At 54.4% G+C, this 18507-nt stretch overlaps 3 protein-coding genes and 1 long non-coding RNA gene across 4 annotated transcripts in view; 1 reads left to right on the forward strand and 3 right to left on the reverse strand.

Annotated features, from left to right (window-relative positions):
• The window catches only part of DBP (D-box binding PAR bZIP transcription factor), a 5637-nt gene extending 3985 nt beyond the window's left edge, over positions 1 to 1652 (reverse strand). Inside the window, 2 exon segments of the mRNA XM_029926465.1 lie at positions 3 to 158; positions 1060 to 1652. Of these exon segments, the coding sequence (XP_029782325.1) occupies positions 3 to 158; positions 1060 to 1198 (295 nt within the window). The 5' untranslated portion in view covers positions 1199 to 1652.
• A 556-nt stretch (positions 1653 to 2208) lies between these two features.
• CA11 (carbonic anhydrase 11) lies at positions 2209 to 7732 on the reverse strand. Its single transcript, XM_029926464.1, has 9 exons — positions 7241 to 7732; positions 7077 to 7151; positions 6203 to 6345; positions 4294 to 4479; positions 3981 to 4076; positions 3760 to 3832; positions 3506 to 3660; positions 3100 to 3265; positions 2209 to 2337 (listed from the first exon to the last, which is right to left on the reverse strand). The coding sequence occupies exons 1-9, from the start codon at positions 7305 to 7307 to the stop codon at positions 2312 to 2314; spliced, it is 987 nt and encodes a 328-aa protein (XP_029782324.1). The 5' UTR covers positions 7308 to 7732; the 3' UTR covers positions 2209 to 2311.
• Positions 2623 to 4796, forward strand: LOC115281145. Its single transcript, XR_003904112.1, has 2 exons — positions 2623 to 3000; positions 4550 to 4796. It is a non-coding gene; the product is annotated as an uncharacterized LOC115281145 (long non-coding RNA).
• A 10431-nt stretch (positions 7733 to 18163) lies between the features above and the next one.
• The window catches only part of NTN5 (netrin 5), a 7053-nt gene continuing 6709 nt past the window's right edge, over positions 18164 to 18507 (reverse strand). The window contains exon 7 of the mRNA XM_029925865.1: positions 18164 to 18507. This exon is cut by the window's right edge and continues 191 nt beyond it. Coding sequence (XP_029781725.1) covers positions 18382 to 18507 — 126 coding nt within the window. The 3' untranslated portion in view covers positions 18164 to 18381.

Genomic DNA, 18507 nt, shown 5'->3' on the forward strand with positions numbered 1-18507 from the left:
CAGACCTGGGCCAGGCGCGGCCCCCGGGCGCCCCCGCGGGGATCCACCGCCCACCACCGCCCCAGCTGGGGCATCCGCCGGGCCCGCCGTCTCCAGGCCCGGCCCGGGGACCGTGGCGGCCGGCAGAGCTGCCTTGCGCTCCTTTTCCTTCAGGAGACCTGCGGGCCGGGGAAAGACCGGGTGGGGTGGGAAGGAAGAGACGGAGGAGAGACCCCGACACAGAAAGACAGGAAGGAATGGGGGATTGAGACCCACACAGCGGAGATCCAGAGAAAGAGGGGGGAGACAAGGGAGAGGGGGAGATCAGAAAGGGAAGGCAGGGACCCAGAGGGAAGAAGCGACAGAGACGCAAGAGAGTGAAAGAGACCCAGAGAGAGAAGGCACAGACGGGGGCGGCAGAGACAGAGGGAGAAAGGCTCAGAAAGAGAGGGGGGAGGATGGAGCCCCAAAGAGGGGTAAGATAGAGACCAGGGAAGGTAGACACACAGAAGGGGGACCGAAGTTCAGAAAGAGGCAGGTGGAGGGATTGGGCAGGTGAGAGGGAAAAAAACGACGGCTCTGTAATTTCTCTGTAACCCACCGCCCCCCCTGCTCACTGTATCCTCTTCTCCCCACCCCCACACTGTTAGAGACAGGAAGGGGCTCTATTCCTGGGGCACATTCCTCATCCCCAGACTACATGTGACCCCAGGAGGCCCCGCCCAAGCCCGTGTCACTACCGTGTGAGCATCCGACACACCCCCTCCCTCTTCCCTGGACCCCAGGGGTCTGGACTCTCATAACCCAGAGGAAGCGGGGCCTGGGGCCTAGACTCTTGGGTCCTCCGGGAAAAGGAGTCTGGGAGACTCTTGGGTCCTCCGGGTGGATGGGCTTGAAGCCGGTACTTTTGGATCCTGGGTGCTCAGGGATCTAGGACCTAACCACCCTAGTAACTGAGTAGATGGAGGCTGAGAATGGACTCTCAGCACGTAGGAGGTAGCCCCCTTTACCCCCGCCCGGCACTTGAATCCCTAAGGGAGTTGGGTGATCGAGTTGGGATAGGTGGGGGCGAGAACTCACAGCTGGCTGGCTCTTTGGGCTTGCTGGTCCCCTGCAGAAGGCTCCGCAGCCCAAGCAGCGCTCCCCCGCCAGGGGGGGCCCCGGCTGGGCCGCCCAGCAGCAGTGGGGCCGGGGTCCTGTCGCTCACGGGCCGCGCCATCCCCGGGCACCTGCCCCTAGGCTCACGGGCTCATGGAGAGGCGAAGAGCTGGCCTGCCAGTCAGTGGCAAACTCCTGTGGTTCGGGCAAGTGCCGGCCCAGGGGCGGGCGAGCGTAGCCTACAAGCCTCCAGTATCCAGAACACTGCAAATCCTAGGAGTGACGGGGATTCGCAGTCCTCAGTGCAGAAACGTGCAACTCAAGAGGATCCCAGGAGACCATGCAGTCCGGGTGAGGGGGTGATTGAATCAGGCAGCCGGCTCTTTGCAACCCAGAGTTCAAGGGGACACAAAGCACTCCTTCTGAAAGGTGGGCGAGCTGGGCTCTTGCAAAATCTGCAGCTCTCTCAGCGGAAGCCGCTTTGCAATCTGCACCGAGAGGTGTGCGCGAAGGGGCGGGGGAGGGGGCAAGAGAAGGCGGCCGCCTTGAGGCGTGGCCAACGCAAACTTCTTTCGCGGAAAAAAAAAAAAAGCCAAACCAAAACACCCGACGCCACAGCTCGCACCCCTCCTCTCAGCCCCCTCCTGCCTCTAGGGCCAAGCACCCCAGCCGCGTGCCTCCCTACGGCTGAAAGCACGGACCAATCGCGTCTTGACCCCTTGAGACGAGCGGCCAATGGGACCCCAGGATCCGCCAAGGCTCGGGAGGGCGCGTGAGGGGCTAAGTGCGTGAAGTTGCTTTGCCTTTAGGTGGGAGGCGGGACCCTGACCTACATTTGCCCAATGGGAGACGGCACTGGGGGCGGGACCGTGACCCAGTTCAGGCCAATGAGGCAGGCGGGAGGGGGAAGCACATGGCTCTGCGCGTGCTGCCCGACGGGGAGGGTGAGTTGGGGGACTGAAAGAAGCGCCACTTAAAGGAGCCGCTAATCTAAACGACGGTTTGGGGAAACAGGAAGCCAAAAAACCGAGTAGTGCGGTTTAGGAAGAGGGAGATTGGTTTCTAGAAGAAGGCTGCTGTTCTTCAATACCCAAATGTTTCCCCGCCGCGCCTAGAATCAGAACACTAAGAAACAGGAAGTATTCTGTCCCTTTAATAGCTTTGTTTTGGGGGTGACTCCCCTCCCCGTGTGGGGAAACTTGGAAAGGACAGGCGCAGTCCTCGATGGGGAGTCTCAGCGACCGTGGGGGGCACCATCCACTGTAAGAGACGACACCGGTGGGGGAGCGTTAGTTTAGAGCACCAGAGGCTGGACCCTGCGGAGCGTTTGCTGGGGGCGGGGGCTGGGCCGCGTAGGGCTCTACCACGGGGAGGCTGCGAAGGGGGAACCCGGAATGTACCGGTCAACCAGCTGGGGAAAACGACCAGATTCGGGACCGGTACTGGGTTTAACCAGCAGGAAACAGTAATGGGGACGTCCAGTTTCAGCATTAGATTCAACTATGTGGAGGTATTCGTGGGGGCGGGGGGGAGGGGTGTCTGGGCCAAACCCCGTTGAGAAGCCCAAGAGGCGGCCTTTAGATCACAGGGCTGAACCACAGGGAGGCAGCAGAAAGGGAAGGGGATTGTACCATGTTGATTTCCAGGAAGGGGGTGTGTGTCAGATGATGGAACAGCATAAGATTGTACCACATGTAACCAGGGAAGGGATCCGGGCTGTACCATTTTGGAACCACGGCCCAGGAGTGAATCGTACCGCTGGGAAGCCAGGTGGCTCGGGTTCGGGTTATGTACAAGTTGCAGATTACGAGCATTGAAGAGGGAAAGACAAATCATGGACCAGCAACGCTGGTTGACACACACGCAGAAGGGAGAAAGCGAGTGCGAGCTCAGGAGGCTGGACCAAACAGAAACGGCAAAGGGGTGGGTAAGACGGTATCATACTGAGAAAACAAGGGGAGACACAGAGGCGGGTTAGACCAAGACGTGCGGGGGGGGGGGGTGTTGCAGACTGGACCATACCATGCAGGCGGTAGTTGGGGCCTCGGCAGCGCCTCTCGGGGTGCCGGGGGTCCCTGTTGCCCCTCAAGGCCCTGTGGGCCAAGGGCTGCAGGGGCCGGCCGTTACCGCTGAGGCTCTGGAAGATCTGGGACGGAGGGTTCTGGCTCAGGAGTCTCAGGGAGTGCATCTGCCGTGGGAGGGGGTGGGAAACTGAGAGTGACTAATGAACGCCCCGGTGAAGGGTCATAGGGGAAGCTCCGCCCCCCCAGCTGGTGGGCGGGATCTTACTTAGCCCCAGCCCACCCCCAAAAGTTGTCTGACCCTCCCAACAGTAGGACAAGGAAGAAGGGAGGAGAGTAGTTAAGGCCCAGGAAGGATGCCCAGGTCAGGGAATGGGTTAGCCAGGCCAAAGGAGCTGGAGGGTCACCTGGAGGGAGGTAATATTGAGGGCCCGGTCAATGAGGATCCAGGTGACAGTCTCTGAGCAGGGTGGGGTGCTGAGAGAGCCCTGATAGGTGATGAAGCCAAAGGATTCTGGGAACAGGAGCTCCAGGCTCAGGTCTTGAAGAAAGTAGGCATCATCTGTGGGAACACCGGGCAAGAGTGAAGACCAGTGCCCCTCTTGAACTCCCCTCCTGTGCACACTGCAACCCCCCCCCCCCCAATGCACCAGGGACTTACTCTTATAGGAGATTCGGGTGATGGTGTCACGGTTAAGGAGGCGGCTGAGGAAGGGGTTTGAGCTGCCAGCCACCTGTGTGGGAGTACGAGGTGAGGAGGTAGGAATCCAGAAGCCCAAGCCCCCAATCCCTTTCTTCTCTGGGCCTCTCAGACTCCCTCTTGTTCAGTCTCCATTGGTGGCAGCCAGCCCTGCCCTCCCTCAGTCTCTTGCCTGGGCTCACATTGACAAAGAGGCTGAGAATGGCCAGGCCATTGGGGCCCCGGGAGGCGGCGCTGAGGTTCCCGTAGAGTTCTTGGTTAAAGTGGATGAGCTGCACCTAGGAGGGAAGCACAGAGCAGGAGGGTCCCCCAGCAGAAGGGGCAGGGAGAATGGGTCTGGCTCTGGGCCCTTGGGGTCTCAAGTCAGGTTAAAGATTCATGCTCGGGGGCTGTTCTATGGAGGAGGATGGGGTGAGGCATCAAAAGAAAGGCATGGTGGGAGCAATTGGGTCAAGTCGGGGTGAAGGTCCAGGGTCCGAGGTCAGCGGCCACCACCTCAGCAGAGAACCCCTGGTGGTTGATCTGGTGTTCAGAGCCGGCGCCATCGCGTGCCCCAAACAGGAGCCGCAGTTCGCTGAGTCGGTGGCTATAGAGGAGGGGCCCCCCAGACACGTTGACCACGGGCCGGGGTGCAGGCAGGAAGGAGACATGGCGGCCGGTGTTGTACAGGGTTCCCCGGAGCTGCGGGAGAGGGGGAAGCCGTCACAGGGACAAAGACTGATCTTTTCCCTCCCGTATTCCACCCCTACAGTTCCTGCTCCCGACAATCACTGAATCATTCAGCATAGTTTGAACAGCAGTGCCTTTGCCACCTCTGTTCTGGTCAATGTAAGGTGCTCACTATCGGTGAATTTATTTAACTAACAAATATTTATTGAGCTGCCACCATGTGCCATGGATGCCAGGAGGAGAACAAAAGAAGTAGACAAAAACCCTGGACCGCATGGAACTTGCGTTCTAAGGGAGCAGACGCAAACAATAAATAATGAATCACATAAGTAACTGCTTAGTTAATTCTGCTCATGCAGTAAAGAACTGAAAGCTCTCAGAAGATGCAATGGGAACCCCAGCTTAGATTGGGGCGGCAGCAGGGGTGTGTGTGTATGCGTGTGTGAGAAAAGGCCATCACCAAAAAAAGGACATTTGAATAGAGACCTGAAGGATAAGTGGGAATTCATTGCAAAGAGCAGGGAGAAGGGCATTCCAGGAAGCGGAAACAGCAGGTGCAAAGGCCCTGAGGTAGCCTGTTTCCATGACAGTGAAGAGGCCAGTTGGGACGAGAGGTTGGTGAGCAAAGGAAAGGAGATAGGAGCCAGATGATGCAGGTCCTCGTGGACAATGATGGGATGTTTTGTATTTTTATTTAAATAATTGAATCTATATATCACACTCTGAACACAGTGCCAGGCACGTGGTACTTGCTGTATATGTGGTTGCCATTATTTATCCTGATCAATTATGAGCAGGAGAGTTTTTAAACGACTGTGTTTTTAAACGTCTCTCTAGCTGTGGGGTGCAGGGTGGACTGCAGCAGTCAGAGAACCAGGCCAGCAAGGAAGCGATGGCTCCAGGCCGGTGCAAAATGACGGTGGGGGCAGCAGCGGTCCGAGAAGTAAAAAGACCCCAACGCTGTTTAGCAGGGAGACTAAACAGGACCCAGACCGGACATGGAAATGAGGGCGAGAATGGGGTGGCGAGCAGCGCCCTGGCTTTTGGCAGGCGCAACCAAGGGAAGAGCGATGCCAGCTCTTGTAAGAAATGGCATTGCAGGGGCGCCTGGGTGGCTCAGTCGGGTATCTGACTTCGGCTCAGGTCACCATCTCTGGGCTGTGGGTTCGAGCCCTGTGTGGGGCTCTGCGCTGACAGCGCAGAACCTCTACAGGCTTTCGCTCTCTCTGCCTCTCCCTCACTCATGCTCGCTCGCTCTCTCTCAAAAATGAATAAATATTTAGAAGAAAAGAAAAGGAATGGCATTGCAAAATGGGCAAGAACATGGAGACTAGGACCACACTGCCTGGGTTCGAATCCCAGTGATGGCACTCTAGCTGTGTGACCTCAGGCAAGTCACCCAATCTCTCTGTGCCTCAGTGTCTGCATCCATAACAGAAGGATAATAGTAGCCCCTATTTCGTGGTGAGGTTTTGAGGATTAGAAGGCTCATCAAGCTTTTAAAACCGTGCCCCGCACCTAGAGCCTCAATTACAATTGCTTTTACAGATGGGGGAAAACTACAGAGCCATGTTTGGGGAGGCAGGCATAGGCGATCCATTTTAGAGAGGAAGGAGCCTCCTTTCCACCGTGCCTGCCCCTTCCTTACCCCAGACTAGATTTCCACCTCAGGGACCCACCCCCATGCATGCCCACCCCCAGGGGTTTGGGTAACCCCTCCCAACAGGCCCCTTACCTTCTCTCCCCCAGTGCTGAGTCTCAGTGGAGGCAGAAAGGGGTCATAAAGGACCCTCTTCAGCTCCACGTCCACGGGGCTCTGCCGCTTCCCCACAGCACACAGACTCCAGGCTGCATTCACCAGGCCCCAGAAGGGAGGCCCTGGAGGCAGGGATGGGGCAGGGAGGAAAGGGAGTCAGAAACAGGGACTGGATCCTAATGCTGGGATCTGCCCAGAAGGCTGTGGTCTGGACTCCCAGATCCCAGGGGAGGAAGGGCAAGAGATCGCAACTCCGGAGTCTGAGAGAGGAGGGGGCTGGGATCCAGGATCCTGGGTACTAGAGAAATCTTGGAGGAGTTTCCTAAGACCATCTAGCACGCTCCTTGATCAAACTGATCTTAAGTCCTTAAGTCATTGGGGGAAGGAACTACAACTCCCAGCAGGCCTGAGGGCAGCCAGCCTACCCATCCACTGCCAGCCTGCCCAGGCGCCAATGGGAGTCGTAGTTCTTTCAGTCTCCCTTGTCCCACAGCTGGATAACAAATGTACTGGGGAGAGGAGTTGCAAGACAGGGCTGGACACAACAGGGGACCCGGCCAGCGAACCTCTGGATCCCAGCCGCAGCCGGGACCTAGCTGCCTCTTTCCCTGCAAAGGGACACACGCTCTCTTCCACCCCCACCCTCTTTCCTTCCACTCACTCCCACTCACTACTTGAAATGCGCATATATAATGTCCCATGGTGAGCTGCAGGGGTGCAGAGGCTGGGCCCTACTCCTGAGGGAGGGAGGAAGGGGCTGGGACTCCTGGGTCCTGTGAGGAGGAGAGGGCTCCTGGGTCTGAGGGAGGAGGCACCCGGCAGCCCCGACTCCCGGTCCCCGCCCTGGCTGCACCTGGCACGAAGTTTCCCTGGAGATTATCTTTGTAGCTCCACCAGTCTTCCGGATCAGGTGCAGGTCCAATGTGAGCTGGGGAGAGAGCAGCCTGAACCCCTCTCCTGGGCCCCCCCCCCCCCCCCCTCCTTCAGGGGCTCCTGCCCCCCCCCCACCGGCCTTACCTGCTGCCCCCAGTACGGCCCAGAGTACCAGCACTCGAGGGGCACTCAGTTGAGCTGCAACCCCCATCCCTGGGAGGCCTCTGAGCGACCCCTTCCCAAAGTCCTGGCCCCCCCCTCAGCTCCTCTGGCCCCTCTTTGTGGGACCCAGTCCCGCCAGGACTGCCAGCCTGCCTCTCCTCCCCACAGGGAGATCCGTCCCCCAAATACCGAAGCGGTGGTGGGGAGGACTGAGACCCCCGCCCCTAGATCCACTCCTGTCTCCTCTCCCTGCTCTCTCTTCCTCTCCTGCTTCTCTCCTCTTTCCCCCAAACCCTCCAGCCTCCCTCTACCTCCAGATCTTCCTACTCCTCTCTCTGCCTCCTGCTTCTTTCCGGGGTTACCTCTTGGTTTCTAATTCACACCCCCTCTTGGCTCTGTCTTCTCCCAGCACCCCCCGCCCCAGCCACCTAACCCCATGTCTCCATCCTGCTTCTCTTTCCTCCTCCCAGTCTCTCTGTCTCCAGCTTCTTTCTCTCCCTGCCTCCCCACCTCCTCCTCTCCTGCCTCTCCTGTTTCTTCTCCGTCTCTCTCTTCCCTCGTCCCTGCTCCCTCCTCCCCCTCCCTCTCTTCTCTCCTCTCTGGGTGTTATTTAATTTTTTTGTCGTTGTTGTTGGGGGGCGGGTGATCTCACAGCAGCGAACGCTCCTCGGCCTGGTGCAGGGGGGTGGGGGGCCGAGGGGCAGGATGGAGGGGTCGCTGGGGGCTGATCCCCAGCATCCAGCTGCGCCGGGGCCATGGGGGCGGGGAGGGGGGTGGCCGGGACACCTGGGGCCCGGAGCCGGCAGTTCCCATCCTCCGCAGAAGGGGAAGGGGGGGCGCTTAAGGTGGAGCCGAAAGCGTCCTCCGAAGTCTCGGAGCTACGACCCGGCTGGCGCCGGAGGATCCGAGGGCCCCCGGCTCGTGGGGACCCCGCTTGAGGCCCCCACAGCGGCGCCTGCAGCCCCCGAGCCCCGCTCCCCTCGGCCTCGGCTGGGGGCTGCCTTAACCGGGCCGAGGGATCCCCTGGGAGACCGGGGTGCGGTGCGGGCAGCTGACCAGGAGGGGGAGGCAGAGACCTGGAGAGGGACCGAGAGCCGGGAGGAGGAGCCGGGAAGGCGGAGGCGAGAGACCGGGAGGTGAGGTCGGAGAGCTGCAGAGGATGGGGAAGGGAAAGGGGCCGGAGACGGAGGGAGACGGCCGGCTGGCGCTGGGGCGCCCCGGAGGGAGGCAGAGACACACACTGAGAGACAGATGCAGGTAGAAAGACGCGGAAACTGACAGAGAGATACTGATGGAGGCAGAGAAAGAAATACAGTAGCAGAGAGATCCACCCACCCAGGAGATCCGAGATGCCAGGCAAGGGGGGAGGGGGAAGAAACAAACAGAAAAGAGGTCCAAAGACGGCGTGACACAGCCAACACCAAAGAGACAGACAGAAACACAGAGAAAGCAGCAGACACACACGTGCGCCCCTCTGAGTAGAAACACTCGGCAGAGAAAGAGAAGCACCAGAGAGAAGTAGATGACAGGGACCCAGGGACGCAGCAAGAGGGAGAGAGACCCAGAGACAGACCAGCTGACATCAAGGGAGGGAGCCGAGTCAGAAAGACAAGCATTCAGAGGGAGAATTGGGAACAGACGTTCAAAGGACCCAGAGATGAGGAGACAGAGACACCAGCTCAGGTCATGACCTTGTGGTTGGTGGGTTCGAACCCTGCATTGGGCTCTGGGCGTCCGTGCAGAGCCTGCTTGGGATTCTCTTTCTCTCCTTCTCTCTGCCCCTCCCCTGCTCTCTGGCTCTCTCTCTAAAAATGAGTAAGTTTTAAAAAAGAAAGAAAGAGGGACGGAGGAAACATGGTGGAAGCATAGATGCGGAAAAGTGAGGAAAGTGTCAGGAAGAGTAGAAGAGGGACGCAGCTCTGATGGAGAAATAAAAGAAATGACAGCCACCCTAGACACCAGGCCATGCCATGCACCCTGCAGGCTTTAGTTCAACCCTCAAAGTTCCCCCATGAGGCAGAGTTTAAATTAGCCCCATGGATCCTGTCCCTGTGCTTTAACAAAGAAAAAAAAAATAGTCCCATTATACAGATGGAAGCACCAAGGCTGGTCAGAGAGAGAAGTGACTCATCCAGGACATAGCAGGTTAGATGGTGCCCCCCCCCCCACACACACACAGCAAACAAACAAACAAAGTGCCCGGAACCTGTGAATGGGACCTAATTTGGCAAAAAGATCTTTGCAGGAGTGACTAATGATCTTGCGATCAGATCCTCCTGTGTTATACGGCTGGACCCTAAATCCAATGACAAGTATCCTTATAAGAGAAAGACAGAGGGAGGTCTGAGACGACAAGGTGAAGACAGAGGCACCAAGCGGAGTGATGTGGCCACAAGCCAAGGAACGCCAGGAACGACCAGGAGCTGGGAGATGCAAGGAAGGATTCTCTCCGGGAGCCTCCGGAAGAGGGACGAAGAAGAAGGTTTCCGGGGGGATGCCCAGGTGACTCAGTACGCGTCCGACGTTGGCTCAGGTCATGATCTCATGGTTCTTGAGTCCAAGCCCTGCGTCAGGTTCTTTGCTGACAGCTTAGAGCCTGGAGCCTGCTTTGGATTCTATGTCTCCCTCTCTCGCTCTGCCCTCCCTCTCTTGAGCTCCATCTCTCTCTCTCTCTCAAAAATAAATAAATTTAAAAAAAAAGAGGAAATCTTCCAGGTGTAGGTGACATTTCCCTCTTTTTCTGTCCCCATCATCGAGGCCCAGGTCACAACCCATCCTCTCCCTGCTGGCCTCCCCCTCCTGGCTCTCCCCCTGCCTCCAGCCTGCTCTTCACTGATCCCAGACCTCACCCTGCCTCTGCCCTAGTCACAGAGGCCCCCTCGATGCCCAGCACCCCTGGACCCCTTGTCATGACCAAATCCTTCATCTGTCCTTCAAGGCCTACCTCAAATATCACTTTCTCTAAGACACGTTTCCTGATCTCCGGGCTAGGGTCGCAGCCCTCTCTGGGCTCTCCCAGTGGCCTGAGCCACCTCAGTGATTGTCCGTATCACAGTTTTTTCCTCCCACAGAGGAATGACTCTCCCCTTTAGCTCATACACCTCCCAGGGCTCCCCAGTGCCCCACGGAAAAAACACACAGGCCCTCAGCCGGCCCGTAGAGGCCTCATGGGCTTGGCTGGCACCAATCCCCTGCTTCATCTCTCTTGTCTTACAACAGCAGGGCCCCTGGCTTCAAGAACTTTGCACAAACTGTGGCCTCTAACTGGGATTCTCTTTTCCTCTTCTCTGTGGGGCAAATTCTTTCTCAGGCTCTTAGATACCGCAGGAGCCTCCTCTTCCAGGAAGCCCTCGGCAATGCTGAGGTGGGCAGGGGGCTCCTTGGAGTTCTGGAAGCCACCTGTGCTCCTTCCATTATAGCCCACAGACAGACCGGGCTCGCTGCCCGGAGCGGAGGGAACGGCCGGGCCGGAGGTGGGTCCCAGATGTGGATTTCACGCCCATTCGTCTCGGTCGCTGGGAACAAAGTTTGGGTCATAGGGAACATATGGGGCTAGCCCTGCTCCTCGCTTTCATCTCCCACCTCCCTGGCCCCTGGGTGGGAGGCGACAGGGCCAGGACCCTCCAGGCTCAGGCAGTTCCCACAGCCCCTCTTCACCTCTGCACCTGGAGAGCAGGGAGAGAGAGCTGGTCTCCACTTCCGCTCTCCTGCTCTCTTGGGGGAGCCCAGCAAATTCTTCCAGATCAGTGTTCCTTCCTCATGGGCTCTCCTCTCTGGAGGGAGGTGTGGCCACCAGGCATTTATATGTATATATATATATGGATGGATATATGTGTATGTGTATATATATATTTTTAAGTTTATTTATTTTGAGAGAGGGGAGGGGCAGAGAGAGAGGGAGAGAGAAACCTAAGCTCCAGTGAGGGGCTCAAACTCGAACCACAAGGCCGTGACCTGAGCTGAAATCAAGAGTTGGACGCTTACCTGACTGAACCACCCAGGCTCCCCTAAATATTAACAAACTCAAATGGCTTTTCCTCTGTGTCAGGCACTGCTCTAACTAGGGCGCCTGAGTGGCTCAGTCAGTTAAGCACCTGACTCTTGATCTCAGCTTGCCTCTTGATCTCAGGATTGTGAGTTCAAGTCCCACGCTGGGCTCCGCATAGAGCCTGCTTTAAAAAAAAATCACATATGAACTCATTTGATCTTCATAATGGGCCCTGTGAGTTACTTCCTATCATCATCCCAATTTCACAGTTAAAAAAACTGAGGGAGGGGCGCCTGGGTGGCTCAGTCGGTTAAGGGTCCGACTTCGGCTCAGGTCATGATCTCACGGTTTGTGGGTTTGAGCCCCGCATCGGGCTCTGTGCTGACAGCTCAGAGCCTGGAGCTTGCTTCAGATTCTGTGTCTCCCTCTCTCTCTGACCCTCCCCTGCTCACACTGTCTTTCTCTGTCTCTCAAAAATAAATAAAATATTAAAAAAAAAAAGTCCATCAGGCTCTTGACATAGGCTCAGGTCACAATTTCAAGGTTTGTGGGAATTGATTCTCTCTCTCCTCTTTCTCTGCCCCTTCCCTGCTCACATTCTCTCTCTCTCTCTCTCTCTCTCTCTCTCAAAATAAATAAGTAAACTTAAAACAACAACAACTGAGGGACACAGAGAGCTTTGAACCCAGGCAGTCTCGCTTCTGAGTTTATGCTCTTCATGAAAACGGTCTCTCAGACCCGTGCTGCCCGGTAGAACATTGTGTAGTGTGCACATAGTCTATATCTGCTCTCTCCAGGAGGCTGGCCACCAGCTACTTGAGCTGCAGCTAATGCAACAGAGGAACCGAATTTGAAATTTTATTTCATTTTAATCAACTTAAATTTAAATGTAGCCAGTGGCTACTGTAACACACAGTTCGTCTCTAAAGAAAGAAGTTTGAAGGCCCGCTGATGCTCTCGGAAGAGATGGCTAGGAACGCTGGCCAAACCTAACACACCGGGGTTTGAATTTCTGCCCTCACCCCAACGCCTCCCCTCCCCCTGGGAGCCTCAATTTCTTCATCTGCATAAGAGGGTTCTGCCTAGCACTTCATGATGTCATAGCATACTCTGGATTCTGATTGGCTGAGGGTCTGGCATAATGCCAGATTGGCAGATTTTCCCATTCTTTCTTTTTCTCTTTCTTTGATACTAAAACACCCTATTTAGCTGGATCCAAGACAGTGTAGAATTAAAAGTTGTTTTTCCACCTTCTCTGACAGCTAGGTGTGGTCATATCACCAAATTCTGGCCAATGAGATAAGAACAGATGGATTGTGGAGCCGTTTTCGGAAAATAACCCTTGTAAGTCAGCTCTGTGGGCCTTTTGGCCTTTTCTCTTTCCCTTCTTCCAACCAGATGCCTTCTAAGGATGCTGGAGAGGGAAGCTAGGAGGCTCCTGGTGGCTTGACTACATCCAGACCTTTTATTGTTTTGTTTTTTATAATTGGCTTTACACCCTTCATGGAGCCCAATGTGGGGCTTGAACTCACGACCCTGAGATCAAGACCTGAGCTGGGATCGAGTCAGTTGTTTAACCAACTGAGCCACCCAGGTGCCCAAATATTTGTTTTATTTTTTTATTTTTTTTAAATGAGCTCTATGCCCAACGTGGGGCTTGAACTAATGACCCTGAGATCAAGAGTCACATGTTCTACTGACTGAACTAGCCAAGCATCCCCCTCCGCCACCTCTTCTTTTAAGATTTTATTTTTCATTAATCTCTACACCCAATGTGGGACTCCAACTTATAACCCCGAGGCCAAGGGTCACATGCTCCACTGACTGAGCCCCAGACCTATTTTATGCAAGCAAGAAATCAATTTCTATCTCGCTCAACCCACTGTTAATTTGGGGTTTACTCGGACTCCCAATAATACAAGATGCTTGAGGCACCACTTCAGGTTCAGCAGGGCTGCAAGTTAGACCATTTTGGTTTTCTTTGTGTGTTTGCTTTTAAATGTTTATTTTGAGAGAGAGAATGTGGTGTGCAAGTGGAGGAGGGGCAGAGGGAGAGGGAGAGAGAGAATCCCAAGCAGGCTCCGCACTGACAGCGTGAAGCTCAACGCAGGGCTCCATCCCACAAACTGGGAGATCATGATCTGAGCCAAAATCAAGAGTCAGATACGTAACTGACTGAGCCATCTATGTGCTCCTGTTTGGGTTTTTTTTTTCCAGTTTTTCTTCAAATTCCAGTTAGTTAACACACAGTATAGTGTTAGTTTCAGGAAAGTTAGACTATCTTCTAAATCACGTTTTCCATGGTGTTTATTGGGCATATACTATGCATCATGCACCTATCTAGGCACAAGGGATGTACATGAACAGATCAAAATCCTTACTCCCCTGGAGTTCACTTTCTAGTGGAAGAGACAGAAATTGTAAACAAAAAAGATGAATATTTATCATATCATGTAGTGGTAAGTGCTAAGAAGAATAAAGCAGTAAAAAAAAAAAAGAAGGCAGGAGGAACTAATGAGAAGTTTCTTTCAAATCACAGAATCTACTCCAACCCTGTGTTTTTTTAATTTTCTTTTTATTGTTTATTTTTTTGTTGTTATTTGAGAAAGAGAGAGCCCATGAGTGGAGGAGAGGGGCAGAGAGAGAGGGAGTCACAGAATGGGAAGCAGGCTCCAGGCTCTGAGCTGTCAGCACAGAGCCCAATATGGGGCTCGAACCCACAATCCATGAGATCATGACCTGATCTTAAGTCGGACGCTTAAGCAACTGAGCCACCTAGACGCCCTGAGAAAGAGAGAGAATCTTAAACAGGCTCTACACTCAGCACAGAGCCCGGAGCAGGACTCAATCCCACGACCCTGGGATCATGACCTGAGCTGAAATCAAGAGTCAGATGCTCTTGGGTGCTCGAGTGAGCACCCAGATCTCCCCAAAAGCCAGTATTTAATTTCAATGCACTGCTACGCTTCCCCGACCTAAGTGTGACGTCTCCGCCATCTTTCTAAATAAGATAACTTCAAATGCTCTTTAACAGTCTCAAACTGGGCGCCTGGGGGCTCAGTCAGTTAAGCATCCGGCTTCGGCTCAGGTCATGATCTCATGGTTCGTGGGTTGGAGCCTCACGTCAGGCTCTGTGCTGACAGCTCAGAGCCTGGAGCCTGCTTCCGATTCTATGGCTCCCTCTCTCTCTCTGCCCCTCCCCTACTCACGCTCTCTCTGTCTCTCAATAATAAATAAACATTAAAAAAATTTTTTTAAAAAGAGTCTCAAAAGCAAGAAGAATTGGGGCCCCTGGGTGGCCCAGTTAGTTGAGCCCCAATTTGGGCTCTGCACTGACGGCTCGGAGCCTGCTTGGGATTCTCTCACTCCCTCTCTCTCTCTGCCCCTCCCCTGCTCGAACTCTCTCTCTCTCTAAATAAGCTTAACAAAAAAAGCAAGAAGAATTATTATTCTAAGGTAGATGCAGTCTTCATGATTTTTCTTTTTATTATTATTTGTTTTTCCCTTTACATGGAGAAACTAAGAAGAAAAAGAAAAAGAAATTGTGCGCACCAATTCACGGGAAGATCTCTACCTTATCGATTTATGCTTTTCCACGGGCACTTCATCTGCTTGTTAGTTAGAGGAAAAGATTATTATTACATAGGGGTGTGATTACATATATATGTAAATTTATACCCCCAATTAAAGAGTAATTGGAAAGAGCTGCTAGCTCCTATTTAGTTAGATTCCACAGGGAAGTTCTCTCTGATGCTGTGAAATTTAAGCAGAGCCACCCCAGTGGAAAATTCTGGTGCTCACCCATTTCCAGTTGTGGCAGGCGGAACAATGCCCCCCAACATGTCCCCACTCTCATCCTTGGAACCAATGAACGTGTTCCCTTCCATGGCAAAAGGTGATTTGCAGATGTGATTAAGAGTAAGGACTTTGAGATGGGGAGCTTGTTCTGGAATATTTGGGTGAGCCCCATCTCATCACCTGGGTCTTTAAAAGCAGAGAAGCTTTGGGGCGCCTGGATGGCTCAGTTGGTTAAGCATCCAACTTCCTCTTAGGTCATGATCTCGTGGTCTGTCAGTTCGAGCCCCGCATCGGGCTCTGTGCAGACAGCTCAGGGCCTGGAGCCTGCTTTCGGATTCTGTGTTTCCTTCTTTCTCTGCCCCTCCCTGGCTCACACTCGGTTTCTCTCAAATAAATAAATAAATAAATAAAATAAGAACATTAAAAAACTTAATAAAAAAAAAATAAAAGCATAGACCCTTTCCCAGCATGGGGAAGAAAAAGACGTGAGGAAAGAAAAAGAGGCAGGAGAAATCTGAAGCGGGAAAGGGACTTGGCCAGCCATCGCCCATCTTCAAAGCGGGAGGAAGGGACCGGGAGCCATGAGCAGACGGCCTCTAGAAGCTGGGAATGAAAAGGGAACTTCCTCCTGGAGGGGTCGCAGCCTGGTACTCCAGCTCGGTTAAAGGCACGCCAGGCTTTTGACCTATAGAACCACAAGAGAAGACGTGTATTGGGCCAGGGGCTGAGCTTGTGGAAATCTGTCCCGGCAGCGACAGAAAACGAGGACCCTGGTTCTTCTCTCCGTGCCGTGTGAGGGATCCTGACCGATGAACTATGAAATGGAACAGCCCGAGTCATTCCTGAGCCAAATTATTGATTTCTTGGGTGGGACCATTCAGCTCTCTCCGCCCCACTGCAGGGAGCAGGGATGCCATGGGTGGCCGTCGGGGCAGTGATGTGACAGTAGGCGACTCTCAGTCTGAGTCCATGAATGACTCTGCGGAAAATGATCCCTCGCTGATTTGTACAGGACACATACATGACCAAGAAATCAACTTTCGGGGCACTTGGGTGGCTCAGTTGGTTGAGCGTCCGACTTCGGCTCAGGTCATGACCTCACAGTTTGTGGGTTCGAGCCCCGCATCAGGCTCTGTGCTGACAGCTAGCTCAGAGCCTGGAGCCTGCTTCCGATTCCGTGTGTCCTTCTCTCTCTGCCCTTCCCCTGCTCATGATCTGTCTGTCTCTCAAAAATAAATAAATGTAAAAAAAAAATAAAAAAAAAAGAAATCAACTTTCATTGTATCATGCCAACAGGGTTACCCTGACCTGATTAATGGAAGGTCTCAATGACGTACAGGTGCTAGCTTGCTGTTATATGGGGAAGTGCATCCCAGGAAGAGAGAACAGCAAGTGCAAAGGCCCTGGGGCAAGTGTGCTTGATTTTTTTTTTCTTACAAATTCTATTTATTGATTTAGTTGGTTAGTTCTGAGAGAAGGGGCTAGAGTGAGCAAGGGCAGGGAAAGAGAGAGAGAGAGAGAGAGAGAAGCAGGGGTCACCTGAAGCAAGGCTCAAGCTCACCGGAAGCAGGGCTTGTGGTCACCTGATGCGAGACTCAAAGTCGTGAACTGTGAGATCATAACCTGAGCTGAAATCAAGAGTCAGATGTCCAGTCAACTGAGCCACCCAGGTGCCCCTGACTTGGGTTTTAAAGGATAGTGATCCTGGTACTGTAGGAAGAAAATCTAAGTGGGAGGAGAGGGAAGATTAGTATGGACATGACTCTGATAATCCAAGAGAACAATGGTGGTGGCGTGGACCACGTGGTAGCAGTGGACATGGTGAAAAGGGTTGACTCATGAACGTAGGTAGTAGGTGGGGTGTATACGATTTGCAGGTGGACGGGACAGGTGGGTGGAGTGGGGGAGGGGGCGAATGCCCGTCTAAACTGGCTTCAAGAGAGAATGGAAAGAGACAAGATAAGGAATATAGTTTTGCTGGAACAGAAAACTCTTAGCAAATCCCTTAGGGGCACCTGGGTGGCTCAGTCGGTTAAGTGACCAACCTTTGGTTTCGGCTCAGGTCATGATTTCACAGTTCATGAGTTCCAGCCCCTAGTCGGGCTCTGCAGTGTGAAGCCTGCTTGGGATTCTCTCTCTCTCTCTGCCCCTTTCCCACTCGCTCTGTCTCTTCTGAAATAAACTTAAAAAAAGTCCCTTAAAGACTTCTCAACTCCCCCACCCTGGGCCCAGCTGGAAGCCAAAGACAAGTTTCCCACATATAGGACATTATTGGTGGCTTGGGGGTTAAACAGTCACCTCCTGGAGCCTATTTCCTTCCTTTTTGTTGGCTGGAGGGCCTGTTCTCTCTTCCTAGTACCCTATGACGTCATGGCCCGTCCTGACTCTCCATTGGCTGAGAGGCCTTCTTTCCTCTCAGGGAAGAACAGGGTTGCTCTCTGGGCCCCATGGACAGTAAGTCACATCCTCAGTGACTCTCGAGCAAGGATCACCCAAATTTGAAATTGTTGACTGTGACTGCAGGGGCAGAGGTCAGGTGGCGAGGAAAGTCCTAGGCTATGACAACCTTCCACTCCATACTACTTACAGCTTCTTTTCTTTAGCTCCATCCCTGTGGCCCGTGGGGACCCAACTGTCACGTGGGAACAGAATTCTGCTTGGCACCAAGCGATACCCATACCACTCTGTGGCTCCCAGTTGGCAGTTCTCTCGGGAAAGGGTTCAGGCTGCACTTCAGGACCAGATGAACCTGTCAGAACTCTCCTCCTCCTCCTCGGATAGTCACTCCAAGTCCCTTTATCCCTTTCTCAGAGACTACCCCAGGGGTCATCAAGGGACTCAAGGCTCCTCACGCTGGAACTTTCTGGAAACCCGGCACTGCTGTCTCTTCCTCTGGCGCATCGCCCACCTCCCTCCCACTGGCTTCTGGCCAATCGTCAGGCCACACAGATCTGACCAGCAAGTGGGGATGTCTTTCCAGCTCTTTCGCAGGCTGAGGCCTGTTGTCAGGGAGCACCGCCATACTTGAGCTCCGCAGGTTTACTTCATTTGCCCCGCCCAGACCCTCCCGGCACACATCAGGTGTCTGTAGCCACAGTTCCCCAAGATTTGAGGCTTTATTTAGGGGACTCGCCGCCCAGGTCACAGGCCAAATGTCCTCCCAGAGGCCAAAAGCCCTGCTCCTGGTCTGCTGCCTTAGGGGAAAGGTCCCTGCGGCCTGGCGCCAGCCGGTGACGGCGCCTGATCGGCTCTCCGAAGGACGCGCCTTCGAAGAAGGCTCAGCGCGTGGTCACTGCCAAGTCCCCTTGTGGGCCACGGAGGCCAAGCAGGTCCGGCGTCAGGGCTCGGGCCCCGGGCTTGGGGACACAGACGGAGGCCGCAGGCCGCGGCAGCCTCCCGCGCGCTCCCGCAGCTGCAGCCTCCGAAGAGGCCGGGCCCAGCGTGGCCTCCAGGGCAGCGCGAC

This window comes from Suricata suricatta, chromosome 16, assembly GCF_006229205.1.
Source record: "Suricata suricatta isolate VVHF042 chromosome 16, meerkat_22Aug2017_6uvM2_HiC, whole genome shotgun sequence".
Lineage (NCBI taxonomy): Eukaryota > Metazoa > Chordata > Mammalia > Carnivora > Herpestidae > Suricata > Suricata suricatta.

Excerpts from the sequence above, each read along its gene's own strand:
- CA11 (XM_029926464.1), bottom strand. The coding sequence starts at position 7,307 with ATGGGGGTTGCAGCTCAACTGAGTGCCCCTCGAGTGCTGGTACTCTGG. Across the intron at positions 4,077-4,293 it reads ACCAGGGGTTCTCTGCTGAG|GTGCAGCTCATCCACTTTAA; the intron begins GTGGTGGCCGCT and ends CTTCCCTCCTAG. Across the intron at positions 3,266-3,505 it reads TCAATATTACCTCCCTCCAG|ATGCACTCCCTGAGACTCCT; the intron begins GTGACCCTCCAG and ends CTCCCACGGCAG.